Source organism: Lygodium microphyllum, chromosome 23 (assembly GCF_053477565.2).
Source record: "Lygodium microphyllum isolate KBCC chromosome 23, Lygodium_microphyllum_v1.1.10, whole genome shotgun sequence".
Classification (NCBI taxonomy): domain Eukaryota; kingdom Viridiplantae; phylum Streptophyta; class Polypodiopsida; order Schizaeales; family Lygodiaceae; genus Lygodium; species Lygodium microphyllum.
In genome coordinates this window covers 88,293,965-88,317,201 of record NC_141157.1, presented here as the reverse complement: position 1 = coordinate 88,317,201, position 23,237 = coordinate 88,293,965, and the positions used below count along the sequence as shown (strand labels likewise).

Below are 23,237 nucleotides of genomic sequence, written 5' to 3'. Positions count from 1 at the left end.
TATCATCAGACATTTCAGAGTCCGTGATCCATGAGTTTTTGGATTCCCTATCTACTTCAGAGGGGGATTCAGAGGGGGATGTTATTTCTTTGCCCTCAGAGGAAGCATCTACTTCTTCTTCGACTTCAGCGGGGGCCCCTCCACCTCCCACCTCAAAGGGGAAACCTACTCCACATAAAGTTCTTCACCCATCCTCTCCTTTCTTGGGGTGGTTGTCTTCGACCAGTCATCTCTTCTACTGATGCCCAGGATCTTCAGGTATCCCCTAGATCGGGACCTCGGAGGTTTAGCCACGACTTGGTGACAAGGCCTTCGTATTCCTTACAGCATGGATGCACAGAGCTAGTGGCTTCTCTCCCGAGGTTGAGTTTCGAGTTCTCCAGTTCACTCTGTCTATTGTTCTTTACTGCAGGTTCCCTTTCCGGTGGAAATCTTGGATCTTAGGGATCCTCTACATCTTCTTCCTCCTCTTCTTCTTGCCTTCGTCCCTTGGTCAACATGGAGCCACCTCCTGAGATCGAGTTCGGGCATATCCTTATGGTTCTCAGCACTACACAAAGTTCAACATTCCTCCTATGCATTGCATGTTTTCATCATCTTTGTACTAGAGCGCTTGGTCAAGTGAACAATTTCCCCACGAGGGACACTGTCCAAGTGGCACCTGTTGCATGAGCATTCTTCAACATGTAGCATTGCATCTCCACCTCACTCTTCTCTTGTTTCCCTTTTTGGGCCTGAGAGGGGGTGTTGAGAAACCCTTTACCCGCAGTTTGCGTTTCTGCGTTTTGCATTTAGGGTTTGCAGCCCCAAAAAGGGGCACCATCCTAGACTGATTGTGCCTAGTTATAGGCAACTCTCTCATTCATTCCTTACGGCTGATTCATTCAATCCGTCACCTCTTCTCTCCAACCTCTCCACTACCCTCACACCCCTTCAGGAGGACATTGCAGTTCGTGGTTCGTGGTTGTCTTCATCATCTTCCTTGTGCTACGGCACCCTTGTTCCCTTATATCAAATTCACTCCATGATTCAAAACTTCATCATTCCATTCATCAGAGTTTCTTCTCTCTTCTCTTCTCTTCTCCATGTTTGCCGAGTTCACTCCGTGTTCCTCCCCGCCAACCCTACTGTCTCACTAGTACATCATCTTTTGACAAAGTGAAGCTATTGGAAAAAGGGCTGATTCAGCCTAGCTCATCTGTTGGGTAGGAAATCCGCGTGTGTGACCAGCAGACTATGGCGAATGGAACTCCATGGAGAGAGAGAGAACTCTTGCAAGTACACACAAACTGAAAGATAGTGATAATGATAAGTGAGATATATGTATTGAAAGTACAAGTGATAGGACTTGAATATATAGGGTAAGATATCCACCTATACAGTTGACCCTTATTTAATGCTAAGTAATGTAAAAGGTGTTCACACCTAAACACAAACTTTTACAGATAATAATGTGTGTTTGCATGCAAGGATAAATAAAATAAATAAATCTAACAAATCCCCCTTTGGGTCATGGGTGCCCGAACCTGTGACACGAAACATATGAAAAAGAAAAAGGGAGGTCTTACCTTTTGAAGAGGTAGAGTCTAATCCCGCACAATGATTCTGGAATGGAGATGCATAAGTAAGAGAGATATAACGTGAGGATAATCATTACATGGTCTACTGAGAAGCTCAAGGATCCAATGTAAAACATAGTTCAAAGGTGCATGTGTATGACTCAAAGGTGGATCAAAAGCCAACATGGCTCAGAGACATTGGTCACATAACCAGAGGCCAAATACGTCGGTATAGCTTTCGAGATCAACCCAGAGGTTACAAGGGAAGTGGTTACAATCCCCCTTGAAATATAGCTCATTTATGAACCAAAAGGAAAGAAAATAAAAAGAAATTCAACTCATTTTGGATTAAATACAAGCAAAGGACCCCACATACTAAGTGATGAAAAGGTCTTAGTATATACATGTACATAGCCAATGTCTAATTCCGATCATCTAATTTATAAAATTTTTCAAAGTTTCTTTTGTCCTTTTAAAATATTATTTTTATTTTAAAAAATTTTATCAAGATAAGTCCCCCCTCCCAAATTGTTGATATCAAGGATATTGTGATCAGTGTTGATTTTTTGCAGCAATGTCACTAAGCACCAGATACCTAGTGAGCCATCTTTTGTCCAATGAGAAAGGAAAGCGCTTAGTCGATCTTCAATGCTTCATTGCTAGTTCGAGCCCTCAATGCTTCATTGCTAGTTAGAGCCCTCAATTCAATGGTAGAAGACTCCAACACGAAAAGCCCCAAATTTCATCGATGAAATTTGGTCAATTTTGAAAAAGCTCCAAATGCATGTGAACTCCTTTATTAAAGCTTAAAATCTTAATAAATTAAGATTTTAATGAAAATATTATGTTTCCCAAAAGTGTGTGGCGAGCTTAGGCATGGTCAACGTGGGAAGTAAGATGAGGTGACTTGCAAGTGTCCAAACAAGCACCACTGATGAGATAGACAAATGATGTGAAACGGCGGCGATATGCACAAGAGGTAGGTGATGACAATTGGTTCACGCACGTTGGACATGATTGGGTGAGATAAACGGGAGGGACGCAAAGGAGATGTTGATGATAGAGTAATACCAAAAGCACTAACAAGTTGGTGGACTACGTGGCAAATCATCCTGGCTTGGATGAAGATCACTGTGGCTAATGTGTCGCAAGGACACGGCAACCTAAGAGACGGACAAGATGACAAGTCAACACCTATGGCTAGGTTGTCGAGTAGCGCCCATAGCTAGGTTGTCAGAGCTACTCAACAAGCTGAAGGGAAAGGGCGTCGTAGGGCTACGAACAGATAGGCTATGTGGCTGCAATAGGTCAAACTGTTAGGAAAGATGAGGGCTGCTAAGCACAATACTATTCTTCTTTTCCTTATTCAGAATCTCCTTTTTCTTATGCTAGAGCTACTGAGCAACATCAAGCTATTGGTCAACACTAGTCTTGCTTTTTTCAGCTGACTCACATCCCACTCCGATACCGCTTTTCGGTATGGAGCTTGTGTGTGTAACTAGCAAGCTATGGCCGATGGAGCTCCGCGGGGAGGAAGGGGGAAAGAGAGAGAGAGAGAGAGAGAGAGAGAGAGAGAGAGAGAGAGCTCTTGCAAGTACACACAAAACTGAAAGATAGATTAATAATGATAAGTGAGATGAGATATGTATAATGAAAGTACAAGTGATAGGGCCTAAATATGTAGACTAAGACACCTTGATCCTTATTTAATACTAAGTGGTGTAAAAGGTGTTCATATCTAAACACACTTTTATATACAATAATGTGTATTTACACATGAGGATAAGTAGGATAAATAAATCTAACATCATCTCCCTTTTATTCTCTAGTGCTTTTAGTGTCAAAAAAAAAAAAGGTTCATGGCATATGTGCATTAACTATCATGCTTTGAATAAAATCATGATAAAGAATCGGTTTATGATCCCTCAAATTGATAATGTTATGGATAGATTGTACAAGGAAGCCATATTCAATCATATAGATTTAAAAAGTGAGTATCATCAGATTTGCATTAAACGAAAGGATGTGCCTAGGACAACTGTCAAGACATCTTTTGGGTTGTATAAGTTTCTTGTCATGCCTTTTCAACTAACGAAATGCTCCTACCACGTTTAATTGGATAATGGATCGCATCTTCAAGCCACATAGGGGATTTGTGAGCACTTTCTTTGATGACAGATTGTCTACTCAAAGAATGAGGCCAAGCATAAAAAGCATTTAGAAAATGTGTTCAAAGAGCTGCATAAGCATAGGCTGGTCATTGATGATAACAAGAGTGGATTTTTCGTGCATAAGTTCCACTTTTTGGGGCACATAATGTTGACTGATGGTATTCATATGGACCTTGCTTTAGGGGCTAATTTCACAATTTGCACAGACCATCAAACATTGTGCTATTTCTTAACCCAAACTAAGTTGTCTAAGAAGCACATGAGATGGGCCAACTTCTTATCTATGTTTCACTTTCAAATTGTGCACATAGATGGGAAAAAGAATATAGTGGCTGATGCATTGTCACATAAGCCTTAGATTTGAGCTGTCACTATGGTATATCACACTGAGTTGGATGCCATGCAAGATCAGTACCCTACTTATTCAAACTTTGCGAGTGTATATAATCAACTTTGCAATGGCAAGAGGCACGAGCACTTTGTGCTCAAAGATGGGTTTTTGATGATTCGTGGACAATTATGTGTTAGAAAGTAGTTGAGGCCTAAAGTGGTCACCAAGAGCCATGCTCCTTATACAGGACATAGAGGGAGGAATGATGGGATGTAGACAATTATTTAAAAATTCAATAAGCAAGCCCATTTCATTCCAGTGAGGCAAAAGATAAAGGCTAATTATATGGCACGCTTATTTTTGCAACATGTATTTAAGTATCATGGCATGTCACTGTCGATCATTAGTGATCGAGACCCTCGAATAACCTATTTATTTTGGAAGGGGCTGCTTGAAAATATGTATACCACGCTGAAATTTTCTTCATCCTTCCATCCACAAACAAATGGTCAGTCAAAAGAGGCAAATTCTATGGTGCTTGATCTCTTGAGATGCTATTTATCTAGGCATTAAGTCACCGTGGGAGCAATATTTGCCTTTGGTAGAGTTTGCATACAATAATATAGTGCATGGTCCCACTGGCAAAGCTCCATTTGAGGTTGTGGAAGGTGGCAAGAAAGTGTGCCCTATTTTGCACACAAAGAACAAAACCTTGAAGGCTGATCAGTATGTAGAAAATATGGATGAAGCCTATGCAAAGGTTAAGTATGCTCTTCAAAGGTCTCAAGAGAAGCAAAAGAAGGCAACTGATTGCCATAGACATGCTTTACAGTTTGCAATGAGCGATTATGAGTTCCTGCGTTTTGAAAAGGCAAGGCTGAAAAAGATGAAAGATAGAGAGGTTGTATCCAAAGCTGAGTATGAGATACTATGGGCCCTTTCAGGTGCTCAAGGGATCGGCACTATTACTTATGGGCTGAAATTACCTCCACATTGGTGGACACACAATGCCTTTCATGAGAGCTTGTTGAGGCGTTTTGGTGATATGTCTGAGAATCTATCTCCTGAAATTCAGCTAAAGGTTAAGGAGCTAGATGAGATTTTGGTATCGGAGTAGATTTTGGCACATAAAGAGAGAATTTTCAGACGTAAAGTTATTTGGTGAAGTTTTAAAACTATTCACCTTGGTCAGCTTTACCTCGAGGCTTTTCAATTAGAATCGACTTTGGATCATGCCCAGTCAAGTTCAACAAAGCAAGGGTCCAGAGCATTGCCTGATGCTCAAGGGGGAGGTAGCACTTCCACTCCTCCTGTGATGGACAACTCTCGTGTATAATGGATCTCGATGTATTTAGCATGCATCCAACGTACTGTGTTTACAGTATGTCTACCATGAGGTCAATGTGCTAGTCACTGCAATTGGTATACAAATGGATATGGTTTTCACTACAGCTCTGAAACTATACATTTCCATCAATATGCATTAGTTTGCATCAGTCTATGATCATCAAAGATTGATTATTGGTTGCTGGTTTTCAATGGATGATCATCATTTTTCAGTAATATTCAACTGGTTTTGTGGACAGCAATGTGTTTTATGAATGCCATTAACAATTCAGCCATGCTTTACGCTTAGTTTATGCTTTGCTATTATGGTTATTTTGCCAAAACACATAAGATATGCTAATGAGAAATGCATTCTATGGGTTCTTGGCAGCAGGTTTGGATTCCTTATGAGTCTAATGTTTTATGCATGCTGGCTGGAAGTTCTCACTTTGGCATTAGTGTGGTTAAACAAAAGTGGCCAATGTTGTTTTTACTATTGCTTTGGCACATTGCAATGCAATCAAGAACGATTGCAAGAATTTCAAGGGGGTGGTTGGTCATGAGGACGTGAAATTGTATTGCTTTGTTTAACATTTGATTAAAAGTTAATCAAATGTATAAATGTGACTTGCACATGTGAGGTGCACGTCAATTATTTCACTGTATGGGACCAAGGACCCTAACATATCAACTGGTGCCAAAGGCAAAAGTTGTAATAAGTTATGTCTAATAGATACTAGGCAGTAAAGTTGACCTAGAACGCTTAATTAGCCATTTAGTGTCACTGGTGATACTAGGAAATTGACATTAATTAATTAATTAATGCCAATTCTAAGCTACTAAGTGCTCAGGATCACTTGGGTTATAAATTATCCTAGCCAATTTAATAGTTGGCTAGCTAGATTATTTTTCCCGGCACATAAATAACTTTTAGAATTTATATTTTAAAAATTAAATTAATGGACTAGACAATGTGGAAAATTCAGTTTAGAAGGCTAGCAAAAGTTGTAATAAGTTATGCCTGATAGATACTAGGTGGTATTGGGTGTCAAAACTTAGCATAACTTGCCCATACAAGTTTGGGAAAGCTGAATTGGGACTTAAGGAAGAAGAAAATCCTGTTTTTGCATTTTGGAGGCCATACTTCCGCCAAGTAGTCTTCAAATGCTACATCTCTAACTCTACAACTTGTTTCTCTCTAACAAGCTCACATGTGCGCAAGGCCTCATAGGAAGGGCCTTGCCACTCACATCCAATCCGACTGATGGCCCTAATGGTCCTTTTCCACCTATTTGTATGTGCAACATGTAAAGGGACAGCACACTGTACAAGCAATCTCGTGATCTCACGAGTAGCCTCTGCATTTGCTTGCTTTTGAAGGGTTGTTGTAATACTTGCCCTTTCCAATGATCCTCTTACAGCTCTTACTGCCCCAATGGTACATCACACGTTCACCTACTACTCCTGACGAGCCACTACCACCTTGCACACCCCCAAGATGTGGCAAAGGGGTCCCTGAAGCAACTAGACTCTCAACAGAAGCACCTACACTTGCCTAAGTGGCCTCTACATCTATATCCATAAAGACGTTGGCACTAACAAAAGCACTACCACCAACACCCATGCACACTCTACCCCTCTTTGGGGCACTACCACCTACGACAGGTGGAACCGTAGGACATGCACTTGGCCGCAAAGTATCATCCTCATGTGGTGCAATAACCACAAGGTGTTGCCACCTCTAATGCTCTAAATTGGCATACACATCATCAAGCACATCAGGGCAATTGTCAATATCCTTACCACTAACACGAGCAAGATGATCTTTCACTCAAGTAATGCTCCCCGTGCATATGACATGGCAGTAGTTGCATTCCCACACTTCAAGCCACCACTACATCCATAGTCGCTAATGATGCGCGTGTGGCTTCAAAATGTGTCCTTCACCAAGGCTGTCCCTTGCTGGAAACAGGGGAGACCAGCAGCAAAAATGGGGAAAAGTTGCTCAAATCAGTGTGGACAGTGAAGGACAAACAAAGGGGAGGGACTGCTGCTGGAAACAGAGAAAATCAGCACCAAATCTGAGGGAAAACAGCTAGAAATAGTATGGATAGGAAAGGAAAGGGATTGGGCAGCTGAAGGATGAGGAATGTCACAGTATGTGGAGTTTTAGGGCTGGGAAAGGGAGCAAACAGCAGGTAGGGAAGGTGATCAGCTGAGAAAGAGGGTGAACAGCAGGGGAAAGAAGGCAAAATGCTCACGCAAGAAGGAGCAATAAGGCGAATTGCAGTCCACGACCTAAAACCAGGTCAAAACCCCTGTCCCCCGAAATGTGTTTCAGGACCCAAACGTTTCCGTTTCAAGCAGCTCGAATCGCTGTTTCAGGCAACTATGATGCTCGTACATGTTAGATATATCTGCACATCCATAGAGATTTGGTAGAGATTAGCACCTCTCTTCCAAATCCGGACATTTGAGCATCGATTATCTCTAGACTTAAAAAGTTATGACAACTTTCTATTGCATATTCCCCTACAATGAGGGATCACATCCACAAGATATATGATGTGTTCTACACCAGTCTTCTCACTTCTCGTAGCCGATAGACTCTCACTTGGGAGGAGCCGGTCCCATTGGTGCTTAAGCAAGATGCATGTCCCAATGAGACAAATTCTTACGAAGCCCATACACATGGCTATGCTTATGTGGCTTTATCTACAGGTACAAGACAAGCCAAGCAAGTGAAAGGGAAGAGGAAGAAGTTGGAGTCATCTTCCAACTTTGATACAGCTTTTGTGGGGAAGCGTAGAGGATACCTCATGTGTCCTCATTGTGAAAAGACCTCGCACCCCAAGGAGAAGTTCTGGAGGATATACCCTCACCTTCGTCCACTAGCAAAGGGTGGATCTACATCAGAGCGTTTGTCTACCTCTACTTCGTCACCCACTATTACCACCGAAAGGGCAACAAAAACAGAGAGGCCTTGAATAGATCACTCTTGAAAACTCCAATAGGGAATATGTGAGCCAAGTCTCCAACCCAACTATGAGACGATAGTGAGGAATTAGCGAAGGCACCATAAGCTGCATAGAAACAAGAGGGACCAAGGGCCAAGTGGCAAGGGATGGTGGTTCAATGACTAAGAAGAGGTTTCCGCACAAAGTAAAGGCCCAAAGTATACTAGAAACTCTAAAGAAACTCCTCGTAATCTTGGGAAGCCCCCTCTAAAACTCAAAGGACCAGGAAATCCACAATTGCATCAATGATAGCATCCCCCTCTAAAAGGGATAGGAGAAATGTGGGAACCACCAAAGGAGATGGTGGGGGATGGGATCAAACCTATAGGATAATTGGTGCACAATTGAGAATAGGTGCAACAATAGAAAGTTGCCTCCGAGGGCCTACACAATGGAAGGGAAATGGAATATAGATAGCTCCCTCTCTTGCCGACCTATCACAAAAGTAGCTCTTGTTGAAGAATCCTCAACAAAGATCGCTAGCTCGGTGAAGACAACGCAAGTCGTGAGTCTAGGAAGGCCATAAACTGAGAGAAGATGGAAGCCCAAGTTTGGAATATATAGGGCCTTAGAAATGGAGCCCGAGAGATGGTTAGATAATAGGGGCAAGGTGTTGGCACCACTAATAGGCACTGAAGAGACGTCAGTAGTAGTAATGATACCCTCAGACAAACGGAGATCCTGCAACAAATCACCTCGTGGAGTCATACAACTCCATGCACCATTATCAAGGAGCCAAGGTTTCTCACGAATGAGATAGGAAAAGAAGGCTCCTCCACTTGATAAATGCATAGAAACACTGACTAGGTGACCTTCTGTTTGCTCAGATTTTTATATGGAGACAAGGTCTTGCTCTTCAGTTGGCATTCTTCATCAACGAACTTCATCGGCATTGGCACTCTTCCTACCACCCTCGAATCTACATCTCCTTTGCCCTTCCTCCACATCCACGATCTAAGAGGGGATGTTAACAGTCGTGTGTCCTGTGTAGTCATCTCCTGCTTGTGAGCCTTAGTCTGAGTTAGACAAGGACATTAGAAGCTCTAACATTATATTTGTCTATCATTTTATGTGTTTTAGACACTTTAGATGGAGGGCAAATTAGTGTATTTCCTTTTGTGCACTTTTGGCCATTTTAAGGGTTTTGTCACTTTTTGCCTATATATAGGCGGCCTACCCGTCCACTTTCATTATCCATCATTGATCCTTCATGATCAGCCAACACTCCTCATCCCCCCCCCTCCTACCATCTCATGCCCACATTGACACGTAGAGCTACGTGTTGGGGCTAACTATTCCTTCTCTCACTTGGACTCTCTCTTTGTCTCCTTTCGTGTTCACTTTCCTCTTTCCATTGCACACTCTCACATCTTCTTCATCTCAGTCAAGCCCAATATCAAGTTTATATAACACCTTGGAGTCACATGAATCAAAACCCTCTCCTACTTCTCCTTTTGGTGTGCACGATCTGGATGATTTTTAGTATGTAAGCTTCAGTAGAGGAGACCCGAAGCAAACATTCTTCATCAGGTATATCTACATCTTCTGTTTCATTTGAGCATGTAAACTTGTCTTCTTAAATCCCTCCAATCCTACCCTCTTCTAATTCCCACCTCGATTTCCTCTCTTCTTCATTCCAAAACCTTAGATTGAACTCACTTCCACTTCCATTTCCACTAGGAGTTCGATCCTCCATCTCCACTCCTAGCACTTTCTCTTTCTCCACACTATATTCTACTTATCCTCACTTCACTACCTCTTTGCACCATGGTACATCATTAGGGGGGATGCCACCCTTTAACATTGTGCCTTCCACATTCCCACATTTGAGCACTTCTTTTCACACTAGGTCAGCAATGATGGGCATCCCCCTCACTACCCCCGATCACTCACCTTCCTATTCATCGACCTTCCAAATGCAAGGATTTCTATCCTCTACTTATGGTGCGTGGTCACACTCCATGGGTCACACCTACATCTGCTGCTCCACGTGTTTGCATCATAGTAAGTAGTTGCCTTGGCTAGCTGACTGCCAATAGAAGACTCCCCATGAATTCCACCCTAGACTAGGCACAACTCAACAAACTAGTTAGACAACTTCTCTCCACGCCAACTATGCTGCTTCGCATGACCAGAGGTAGTGCTTTGGAGTCTCCAAGTGCTATTGTGGGCAGCACTTGCAGACTCCATCTTACTACATCTAAATGAACCCATTCTCGACTGCTAGGCAAACATGTGCTGTAAACCATAGGAAGTAGGATACCCTCCTCGGCCGCTAGCAATCCCATAGGCGACTCCAAAAGGTCTAACGAAAGCATCCATAATGATATGCTTTGCTCAATGTCTATTGTATGAGGGGGCCAAGTCCATGTCAACCTGCATCAACAAGTGTCTACCAATCTAGACCGTGTAAACAAAGAAACTCAATGGCTTTTGGGCAATTGTTGAGGCTGGTTAGAGCCACTTTCTTGAATCCCAATTCAACTCATCCAAAGGCCAGCCCTCCCAAAATCGAAGGTGCCATCCATTTGACCAAGTTATGTGTAGATGAAACCGCCATGTCTTCCCTTGGAGACCTATGACTTTGATCCTCCTCCAAAGGATGTCGGGGAAGTCTAGACCCTATTGTCCTATGACTAGGCTAGTCAATTACCCCCCTGCACAGAGAAGAAGGTACCTCCCTCTGCTATTGTCTCTACCATAGTCTTGGCTCCTCTAATACCTTCAACCTCTAAATGTTCTTTGGAAGATCCAAGAAATCAAACAACTCTCCTACCACGTCAAACAACCTGCCTAGAGAACCTCCCCCAAGAGAGACAGCTCGTCTATCCATAGTGTGGCTTGACTCTGATCTCAAGATGTGGTTAAAGAGAATTGAGTCTTCAACTTCTCTTCAACAAATGCCAAAGCTATTTGGATAGAGAAGTCACTAGAATAAATTGATCTCAAAGCTTAAATAATGGCTAATACAAGTTTGAGATCAAAACCCCTCTTGAGAACTCTAGCTCTGATCTGCTGAAAATCCAATCGAATACAGGCCTGCCACAGCCTTCAAGACAAGGGATAGCAACCCTCCAATCTCCAGAGCACTAGCTTCTTCCACAGATCTGCACCTAGAGAAAGGCCTTTGACAATGAGCTTAACCAACAAACCTCCATTTTAATAATCTAGATCAGGCCACATGATGACGTCCCAAGCAACCCTCACCCTTGTTGAGTTCCCATCTCCTTCTGACCAAATGAAATTCCTGATATTTTGCCTCAACTATCCAATGCAGCAGCAAAGTCTAGTTGTGCAGCCTGTGCTCCAATAAAGAAGCCCATCTAACACTCAAAAGCAGGGGTGCCAAACTACAATTCTATGTGATGTTGATTCCCACGTGACACCCATGCTCTCTCACTTAAGTCCCATCAGAAACCCAATGACGTACTCATTAGGTCTCCAATCTGACTGCCAAGTGCCACAAACCCCAGATCCATGTGACTAAGGAAAGCTTACTGGACTACATTTACATAACTACTGCTAACCAATCATCATACCCAAAGGATGGTGACAGGAGTATGCTGTGTTCTTTCATTGGCTGGAATAACCGAGAAGCTTTGTTTCAGGAAAATGCTTGGCTTTTGGTTCTATTTGAGACAACGTGAAAATCTTAAATAGACCTGCACATGCTCCACATCAAAGATAAGGGACTCATCATTTTGAATATGGACTCCAGTTGTCAAGTCTAAAATGTTTCAGATAAATGAGTCACTTTTACAGCCCAACGTGTGTGAGCCCCTGCAAATCTCAACTATAAATACAAACATGTTGTACAAATCATGAAAACCAAATCTGGAAAGAAATGCAATACTACAGTCAAGCATGTTACTGATTCAAAATTTTACCAAGTTTTCAGACTGTATAATGCCATCAACATGCTCCTCAAATCATTATTGTTTTGCTCCTCTAGACAGGTCCTAAACTCCCCCTACTATGATGCAGAAGGAAAATGAAAATAAAATGATATACTTATAAACCATAAAAACGAAGATCACCTTGCATTGGATGGATCAAGTCCTAGAACAGAAGGGATTGACATTGCTGCTTTGAAATTATCCATGCTAAGAGCTGTATTAGCTTTGGCTATCTGATCACCATCAAAAAATATCAGAATATTCAGCAATTTATCTATTGTTGAACTATTGGTGATTAATAAAAGATGGTTGCTCAAGATAACAGAGTTACACCTACAGATTGTCGCTCTGTCTGATATGTGCGAAGGAAAGCCCGTGGTGCGATACCATTCAGGACCATAGCAAGCTTCCATGCTAAATTATGTGCATCTTGAATGCCTGTATTCATACCTGCAATGCAAAACATCTGTTGTTTAACTATGATGCTTTATTTTTTAGGTCTAGATAATGAAAGATTACTGAGGTAAATTTGCGATATTATAGCACTCAGGATTCATGGAACACTCAAAACAGCAGAAGTGTCAAAAGAGTTGAATGCTCTCTGTCTTGATAAGCCGTATACCTCTCACTGTTGTAATTTTGGATAATTGACAATTTGGTCTTGCTCATTGGCATTGTTGTGAAGAAATATTTGGAAACAACATAATACACTATTAAATATGATTCCATGAACAAAAAAGCCTATTTGATTTATGTATACAATCTATTAAAATGTAAACAATCTCATCACCTTTCTTTATACCTTTCAACCACAATGTGAGAACCAGCGCTCAGCCAATGAAAGACATTGAGAGCTTTGTTTATTTTGGTCATTTTGACCATGATAGGACTTTCTACATTCATGGCCAGTCCTAAGTAACTCTATTCACCCTAACCTGCATTGGCATGTTGGCAAATTCCTCCCCTATCTCCACGTCAATTGGTCTCTCTCATCATCATCTTACTTGTGCTACTAATGTAACAATGCTTCATATAGCCTTGTCATTAGCTTCATATATTTCTCATGGAGATTTCCTCACAACAGTTTCTTAAGATATATTTTGACATGGTGTCACAAGTCCTACAAATACTCAAAAGACAACCAAAGAATATCATTAGGCCCTCACAAAGAAGCGGAGATAACTGCTTATATCCATTTTATGCCAGCATGACGGAGTTGTTTATGCACCAATCTCCACCTTTCATCATAGTGTCCATCCTATTGAGCAAATCAAATTAGAGGCCTCAATAAATGTAAAATTGTTATGCATTTCTGCCAAATTTAACTCCACAAAAGCAGCCCCAAAAAGAACTATTAAGAAAGAAAAGGATATTCAATTCGGTGGTAGGACAAATGCCCAAAATTTTCCTACAAAAGGACATGGTGTGGGCATTCTCACCCCCACACCTCTCTCTCTCTCTCTCTCTCTCTCTCTCTCTCTCTCTCTCTAAAAGGTAATTGTAATTAAGAAAAAAGTACAAGATTACATGGTTACAAGATATAGGATGGCTCTAGACCATCGTGCATAAGATCTAAGAGACACAATCAAGGTACAAAGGAAACAGAGTGACTTAATGGGGGGCAAAAGAAATTGCAATGTGCCAAGTAAGCAAATCCTGTCTAGGGCGAACATCTGTTAACTCAATCAAGTTGAGTTGCCAATGAAGAAGTCCTTTCAAGTGGGCTATATGACTCTACATGCCCAATGAAGCATCAAAGATAAATGCATTCCTCAATTGTCCATATATGCCAGCAACCCCACAAGTGTAAGAAAGGAAGAGCACTTTCATATCAGCCTACACAAGGTCCACAAACTTGGGATGTCCAAAGACCCAATCCTTTGGAAGCACCAATAGCCCAACCACTCAAAACCAAATGGCCAATAGTAGTGACCAAACCTTCTACGCCACCAGGCAAGTAAGAAACTAATGGCAGGGGGTTTCAACCAACATCTAACAAAAGAAGTAACAACCATTGGAAATCCTTCGCTTGGAAACAGCAGAGGCAAGAGGAAGCGCACCAATTAACACTCGCCAAATGAAGACCTTGAATTAGAAAGGAGTTTTGTTAAGCCAACCTATCATTACCATAGATTTCCACCATGCCATGGGACAACATGCACCAATTTGCGATCATAAAACAATGGCAGCTTACTTACAAGATCCTCACGCTGATGAGGGGATCAGAGCAAGACCTCATAAAACCCCATTGAGGCCACAAAGATGTCCTCCACACAGTCCTCTTGCACAACTCTCATCAACCATGAGCAAACCAAAGACATTGTAGGAATTCTGGCAATGAAGAACAGGATGACCGCTTTTTCATGGAAGGAGGAGAACGAATGCAACACCTTTTTTGTATTCCTATAGTAAATAGTACTAGTTAAGGGTACTAAGATGTTTGAGCACAATATCAATGATTATTTTAAATGAAAAACTAACACGAGTTTGGATGTTTAATGTCATAGGTTGAGTTGTACCAAAGATTCAAAAGGGCCCATCCAGAAGTACTCTTCAAGTGGCTGCTGCCTCTCCCTTGTTGGCTTCAGCCTTCAAATCAGCCTGCTGCAGCCCACTGCCTGGAGGTGCCACCCTGACTACTAGAGGCTTCCACCAGCCTGCTGGGGCTGCCACCCTGCCCAAAGGTGCCATCAGCAGATCTGTCAGCCTATTCCCTGTTGCCCCAGCCACAACATCACTAGACAAAGAACCTACTCCCTGTGTTTTCTACTCTGCAAACTGTGTTTGCAATAGCCAGAAGGCAGAATACTGATTTGTAGCCATTACATGGGGGGTTAAATGGACTTCGATTGATGAACGGACACTTGCGTCGGATTCTAGGCATCGTAATGCACCTAGAAAAAAAAAATGAATCTTTTGTGGATCTCGAGCCACTTTTTCTCTTTAAATTTGTCTCTACAATTTAGCTCTCATCTTCACAAGAAGAGGAAGAGGAAGAGGAAGATCAAATGCAACTAGAGTCAAAGGTAGACGTGGCCACAAAAACTAGAGCATCAACCAAAACATGATGGATATTCTTAGCCCTTTTATGAAAGAGGATATGTCAATTATAGAGGTACACATACTCATGGAAGGTGCAAAGGATATTCTAAATCAAATGCATAATGAAATTATTATCGTAAACTGCTGCATAGGGGACTGCTTTCACTTCCTGCACTGCTGCCCACAACATCAACATCAATGAATTACTGATTTTTCATTATGCTTTCATTTCTAAGTTTCAGAGTTTTTTCTCATTGTTTAGTCACTATCTGGCACATCTCTGTTTTCTTTCTACAAGCCCTTCCATTTGCTCACATGCTATCAAAGAAAAGATGCTCTTGAGCTAAAGATCCAAGATCTTTTGTGAGCTAGCAAGGCTTTGCTGAGTTACACAATCTACACTATTTTTGCCTATTCCCCTGCAACATTCCCATTTGGAAGGAGCTCCATATTCTTCTCCCATATCACCCTCCCACTTTCAAATCTAACTGTTGCAACTCCAACTTGTGTTATGGCTTCTTGACTGCAGATTGATTCCTTGACTGTTAGGCACACCTACTACAACAAGCCAAGAAAATCTACCAATGCTTATCGTCATCAAACATTGCTCTATACACAACAGGAGTACATGCACCTTCCCAAAGGCACCTTTTGTGCCAATGCATCATTCTAGGTGACAGCATTCGCTCTGGAGTGGCTATTGGAGTACCATGCTCAAGGCAATAAGTGTTACAGATTTGGTCACCTCCAGGATGGGCACAGGCAGGTGCAGGCCAGTTTAGGCAATTTCACCATGTACAGGAGCTGGTCAGACAGCATTTTTGCAATCACCAACAATTTGGGCAGGTTTCTAGGCAGATCAAGCAGGCTGGATAGGTCAGGCAAATGTGCCACATCGCAGGCTGCATTTTTCACAACAGATTTATGATTATTTTATTGCTTATTTGCTAGTGGCCACTTATGCAGCAGTCAGCCAGTTTTTCACTAGCCAACCTGGTCATTTTCTATCATTTTATTCAGCCTATTTAAGCTGGTGTGCCCCAGTCACACACACTTCAGTTTCTTCCTGCAGGTTGAGAGAGATTTCTAGCTGGTTACACTCACATAACCCTTCGTACAGATCTACCTTCAGCATTCCGCATTGATTCTATGCAGTCTTCAGCACGCGCACTCTCTCTCTCTCTCTCTTTTTTTGGTAAAACTCTCTCTCTCTCTCTTTTTTTGTAAAAGGTAACTCTCTCTCTCTCTCTCTCTCTCTCTCTCTCTCTCTGCACTTCTTTCCTTCAATCCAGTCATATGCTTCCACATTCGCTGCACTCTGATATGGTATCAAAGCTGCATTGGGGGGCTGACTGATCATGGGCAGATCTGAAGGGCAGGTTTCAACACAACACCAAGGCTATGTTCTCACTGTTCGAGGTCGAGTGGGAGGGCTGCGAATTGAAACAAGGCTGAAATGAAGACATGTGGGATAGGAAGTAATTTTGCTGTTTTTGTGCAAGATTTCTTGTTCAAGGAGGAGGAATGGCTGCATTTTCAGCCTTTCACAGAAGATATCAGATTTTAATCCCCTCCAGCAATTAAAGCAGGTTCAGGACGAGCATAAAAAGCCCTAGCCAGCTGCCTTTTAGAGTTAAGAGGGGGTGACCATTTTCTTGTGCAAGTTATTCAAGTGATCATGCCTTCCAAAAGTGACATGGAATTCTAGGGTATCAGGGACCATAAGGTCCCCGTGCTACCAACTCTTCCACAAGATCAAAATCTAGGTGGGAAGAACTATGGCATTTGGCAAGTGATGATGTTTACCACCTTGGAGTATTACAATGAGCAAGCGTTGATAGTTATAAATGCAACTTCAAAATGCAAGCAAGACAATCACCTACGAGGACATGACAATTACTTTGTTGTCATGATTGCCCCTTGGATTCACTACATTCTATTCTGCCTTGATTGCTTCAAGGGGAACAAAGAACCTTAGGGGGAAAGAGCTGGTTCCTATGGTCTTGGACCAAAACGTGCAATTGAAGGGTCCAAATTCTCAAAAATCTAAGGCTCTTATAGGTCACGCTTCCCAAAATAAGGGGAAGCAAAATCAAAAGAAGGAAGACAAGAACAAGAAGGATAAGGAGTCCACCTACCATATTTGTGGTGAGACAGGTCACTAGAAGAAAGATTGCCCTGATAAGAATAAGAAGGACCAAGGAGGAGGAGAAGAAGACTACAAAGGACTCAGGAATGGTGGCTACTCCTCCATCTGTAGATTTTCTACATCTAGGGGTTATTGAGACCCCCTTCTCTAAATGGCATTGCCCATATGCATCTGATGCATGGGCACATTCTAATTGGTGATAGTTCTTCCATTCCAATACAGGGCAATGTTGATATGCAATTGATTCCAAATGGGCATGGCAGTGCTCATACTTTGAAGGTTCTCTATATTCTATGCTTGGGCTATCATCTCCTTTCATGAGTGAGATTCGTGGGGCTTACGATTGACTTTGACTAGGATTCTTGATGGAAAAACAAGACAGGTGCTTTGCCAAGGGCATGAGAAGAATGGTGTCTATAAAATGCAAAGTTCTTCAACCCTTACTTCTCTTTTTCTCACTACCCAGTCTCAGACTAAGCTATGGTATGCTCAATTCCACCACCTCAACTACAACTACCTTAAAAAGGCACCTCGTAATCAACTTGTGCCTGGATTACCAAATGTTGGAGTGAGCCATCCGCCATGTGTATCTTTTATCCAAGGTAAACAACTCGTGATCAACTTGTGCCTAGGTTACCAAATGTTGGAGTGAGCCATCCACCATGTGTATCTTATATCCAAGGTAAACAACATAAAGACGTGCTTTCCTAATAGGCTTCACAACGATCCAAGGAAACCTTGAGCTTGTTTCTACAGTTTGTGTAGACCTATGCAAACGGCCATGTTGATCATACACCTGATCTACTCCAAGATGCCATTCTCTTAAAGAGTGTAGGTATTGGCATATCCCTAACGAATTCCTCGATCTACACAAAATCGAGCTAATTCATTGAAGACAAACTTTTCACAATTGTCAAATCTCATTATCTTAAGCTTCTATCTTGAATTGTTCTCCTCAAAGATGAGCCGGCCCTTAAAGTGAGAAAAGCGTCAAATTTCAATTCCTGAAAATAAGCCCATGTTATCCTGTGGTAATCATCCACAATCAACATAAAGTAAAGACTCCCCTTAAGAGACTTGGGCCACAATGGAGCATTGATAGACACCTCAATGTCTATGGGCCAAAGTAGTGGCCACTGCAATTCATATCCTAAATCAGTCACTCACATCCGTCGTTACTGATATGACTGCTTTTGAGGCATATTTTAGTCTAAAATTGGATGTTTCTTATTCCAAGATATTCTAATGTGATGCATATGTTCATATCCCATAGAAGCAAAGGGATAAGCTTCAAGCCAACTTCCAAAAGATAGGTGTTCATTGGCTACAGCTCTCAATCACTCAGATACAAGATTTATGTTCCCATCTAATGGGATGTTTGTACGAGTCGCAAGATGCAGTACGCTGCGTTTCTAACTGCAAAAGGGGCTGAGGGGCATCCTATTCTTGGAGATCTAGGTGATAGCCGCTAAGATGTCCCCAAGGATCCAACCTGCACATGAGACACAACATAAGCCATATCCACAAATAAGGAACTGGATATTAGACTCACTCCCAACCATAGAACCAAATGGGCTTACCCCCCAGCTTGGGAGCCAACAACACTCCGGGTCATGACCACATCCCAAGGGTTGGTGTTCCATACCACCAATCCACACCATCTCAATATAGGGACGCGTCCGCCAATGGGCCAAGAGTCCAAGAGTGGTGACCACACGATGAATGTGCACAATAGGGCCTTGAGTCCTATAAATAGGACTCGGCTACTCTCAACCTAAATTGCCCTTAGTGCATTCGCACTAAGTCACTTCGCGACCACTGTGACCAATGCTACTAGCGCCCATCTAAATGTCCAAGGACATAGCACTTCCCCCCTTATGAATGACCTGTCCTACCATTGTAGGTGTATGTCATGAAACCATAGCTCACCATCAATATTCTTCATGTATTTTTTTGCGAAAGACACATAGGAAATGGAAAAATTTCTTATGGAAATTGAAATGCTTAAATACACAAAGGAAAATTTCCTTGAAACAATCCATGCATTCCTCAAAAAAAGTTATGACACTTCTCCTCAAGCATAAGTTGATTTTTATCCATTCTTTTCAACTTTTGGATGTTGATTGAGGTTTTGGGTCCACATCTTTGTTCCACACCTTATCCCCTCCTCCCTTGGAAAGGAGAAGAATCCTTCCTAAGATTAGATGTCCTCTAGAACGAAGTGGGAAAAATGACTCTCCAACAAATGTATCAACTCCCAAGTAGCCTATGTCTTGGGGTGGTTTTTCCACCTGACCAAATACTAGGGATAAACAGTCCAAAGCGACCGTTTAGTCCTAAGGTCAAGAACCAATTCCAATTTGATTCGAACATAACAAGTTGTGTCCTCAAGCCGCAAGACTTCCTCAATCAGAATAATCAGTTCACCTTGTCCCAATCATTCTTTCAAATGACTCATGTGAAACACACGGTGAACTCGAATTTCCAAAGATAAATCCAACTCATAGGATACGCTACTTATCTTCTTGGTAATCTAAAAATGACCACAATACCTCGAAGTTAATTTATAGCACTTGCGGTTAGCCATCGAATCAAAGTCCTTTGGGACTGTAAGGTAAACTAACATGCCCTTCTAGAGCTCTCAAGAGGTATGTGTGAAGATATGCTAGGCTTTGCATAGAGAAAACATGAAGTGTACGAACACTAACTAAAGCTCGATAACTTAAATAATCACGCAATATACACAAATCCTAAATGCAAAATGCAAAAACACAAACAAAGAGACAAGAGAACTCTGAAGTGAATGAATTAATGCAGTAAATGAGTGTAAGTGTGTACATCATGCTCAAGGGTAAAGCAATGAATGATGTCAAAGGGTGATGTCCACCAGAGACAGATTCCATGTATTGAAACCACCAATTGGAGCAGTAGGAGTGCTGAATAGTGAATGCCAGCAGGCTGGTCACCAAAGCGCAAAAGTCTAGAGGCTACAGACTAGTAAACGTAGCAGTGTACCACCGAGGACGAGCTAGAAACGAGGCTGAAATCAGTCAAGCAACAGCAAGTGGAGTGTGCTGATGTAGGTCGGCCTGCATAGCTGCAAAATGCCGGCTGAAAACAGGTGACAGCATCAAAACGTGACTACACTATCAAAACGCATACTAGCTGATGTCATACAATGTGCTGATCAGCAGGATGGCAGCTGGAAACTATCAAGGCAAGACAAGGTGTCATCAGTAGATGGATACAATCCCCAAGCCTATGGACAGGCTGATGATGATGTGGCAGCAGTCGTATGGGCTGGACAGCCACTAATGAAGGCCAATGACTGAATCTACAAAACAAGATGGGGCTGAATGGTGGGCCACTTGTCTATTTATAGATGGAGAAGGACCCTCCCAAATTAGGGTTTTGCATATGAGACACAAAAACTCTCTAGAACTGCTCCCATTTAATGACACTTTTACATGTTTTGCAGTTGTTTTAAAGAGGTAATCAATATGTAATTTATTTTTAGCTCAACATCCCCTCTCAAGCCCAAAACTGGAACCAAAAAGGGATTGTAAGAAAAGCTCAAGCCCATTATTACCCCAATACTTGTCAAGCGTTTTCACAATAACTCAATCTATCCCAAATAAGTTGGAAGCTACATCTATGTAAAGTGGAGCAAGCACAAAGTAGGGTGCAAGTTGGACATAAGGAATTCGTTTTCAAAAGATCTAGCAGGTGGAGAATTATAAGTTGTATTTGGATGACTTAAGAGCTTTAGCAACTATGAGTTTGAATCCAAAATGCGGTGGACCTTATTCCAACAGCAAAGGAAGTAAACCTTAATGAAGATTGTGACAAGGTGTTTCAGACTAAAGCATACTCGGATATCTCAAAGGTAATTGGGCATGAGTGTAGACCCATGCTTAAGTTTTTTGTTTTTGAAAGTTTTAAAAAACTATTGCAATTAAAAGTTGTGAATTATGAGAATTGATGTTGAGCCTTTGAGGAGCAACACAAGGGATGCAAAACGTGAAAAAGCAAAGCATCAAAAGCTAAGGCTTTTTAGCCTTAGAAAAGCTTTGGAAAAGCTAAAAAACACAAGAGGGTAATATATGGATGAGCGTTTTGGGGGGTAGTGTTGATGATAATGGTCGAGTGTATAGAATGCAAGTGCCGGTCTGTTTTACGATGGCCATATTCTAGGAGCTGGGGTGCCAAACCTTACTTACAGCGTTTTTTTTTTTTTTTTTTTTTTTTTTTAAGGTGATGAAGCAACCTGAGTTGCATATTTGAATATTTTCTTGAACATGTTATTCTTCAAGCTAGCAATCTTGACCTTCAAATTGGAGAAACTATCCGCTCTACTAGGAATGATTTAGCCAATTGAATTGTACAGAGCTATGATTGCTAATCTAGATAGTGTGTTCCAAAAGCTAACCAAAGACACGTTGTCAGTATTGATTCACAAGAGATTCCGACATGCTAAATGGGTATAGCCATGTTATTTATTGGCACCACAATTTGGTTCGGTATGCATTGTGATTTAAATCAAAGAAAAAGGCCTCCATAATATAGTGCCACTCTTTAGAATTGGTCTATGATTATAGCTGGGGATTGGCCGATGATAGAGGGTGGTTCCGTGATCTTGTGGAGTTATACCTTATTCTCATAGGTTATCGTTAACAGTGGCTCAATGTATACAAGGTAAATTCCAGTCCGTATATAGTGGCCATAAACTCAGAGCTACATGTGGAAGTTGGGGGGAATCGCAGCATGGTTTTAGCTGGGGGCTCGTAGATTGGAGATGTGTGTTCAAGAGGTAACTTGTTGCGCTCTGGAAAGACTAATCAGGAAGAACATAGAGGGCTATTTCAACAAATTGTTTATTGGAAGCTCGCATACATATGAGGGTGGCAGGCTTTATTGAAAAGAGAGACTGTTTTATTTTGCTCATAAAAAGAGACAAGGAGAGAGACCGAACACATATTCAAAAATATCCTTACAATCCTCCTCTTCCACCATGTCTTACACTTACCTCTTGGAATACACTATTGTTGAAAACAAAGGGATGAACTGCCAATTGATGGAGCATCTTCAAGCCCATGAGTTTGAATATTAAAGGGTCGCCATCACGAAATATTGACAAGGCATAATGAGACTTTCATAGTTGCTCAGTGACAATTTTTTTATGGAACGCCTTTTGCCTTCGGTGCTTCTCTTGGCTATATTCAATACATAAGAGAGGATTCTTGACATGTCTAAGCCTCAATAGAGGAAAATTTTAAAGCGCATTTGATCTTGTATCTTCTTGAGTTTTGAATTCTTTTCTAATGCTTCATGTTCTTGAGGAGCTATCATTTTAGAGATGTTTTTATATGAAGAGGTTATGGATGTGGATCTTTGTATGAAGTCTTCCTAGGTGGCTGGGTGGTGGTGAAGAGATAGATCTTGTCTTTAAACCTATCTTTTGTATTCTTCAAAGTTGTTAGAAAAAGTACTGTAGCCAAGAGCTGAGTTATTTGAGGCATTGCACCAAGTCACAAACCTATACTAATGCTCCTTCTCGTATCTTTGAGTTGCGTGAGAAGATTTTCCTTAATCACCACTCATGAAACAACGTCCCACCCCAAAGCAACCAAGGCATCGAACAAAGGGTGCATGTCGACTGCCCAGTGGCCTATCAAGACTACAAAGGCAATGTTTATCTTACCAAGGGAGTCCAAGTGACCACGCCAGAGAGGCCAAGGCATTTGAC

The 23,237-nt window shown here is 41.7% G+C and overlaps 1 protein-coding gene across 1 annotated transcript in view; it reads right to left on the bottom strand.

The window, feature by feature from the left end:
- Positions 1–23,237, bottom strand: part of EMB2421 (FAD/NAD(P)-binding oxidoreductase family protein) — a 107,902-nt gene that overhangs the window by 46,245 nt on the left and 38,420 nt on the right. Inside the window, exons 7-8 of the mRNA XM_087664324.1 lie at positions 12,638–12,750; positions 12,442–12,533 (exon numbers count right to left, since the gene is read on the bottom strand). Of these exons, the coding sequence (XP_087520450.1) occupies positions 12,442–12,533; positions 12,638–12,750 (205 nt within the window). The remainder of the gene's footprint in view (positions 1–12,441; positions 12,534–12,637; positions 12,751–23,237) is intronic.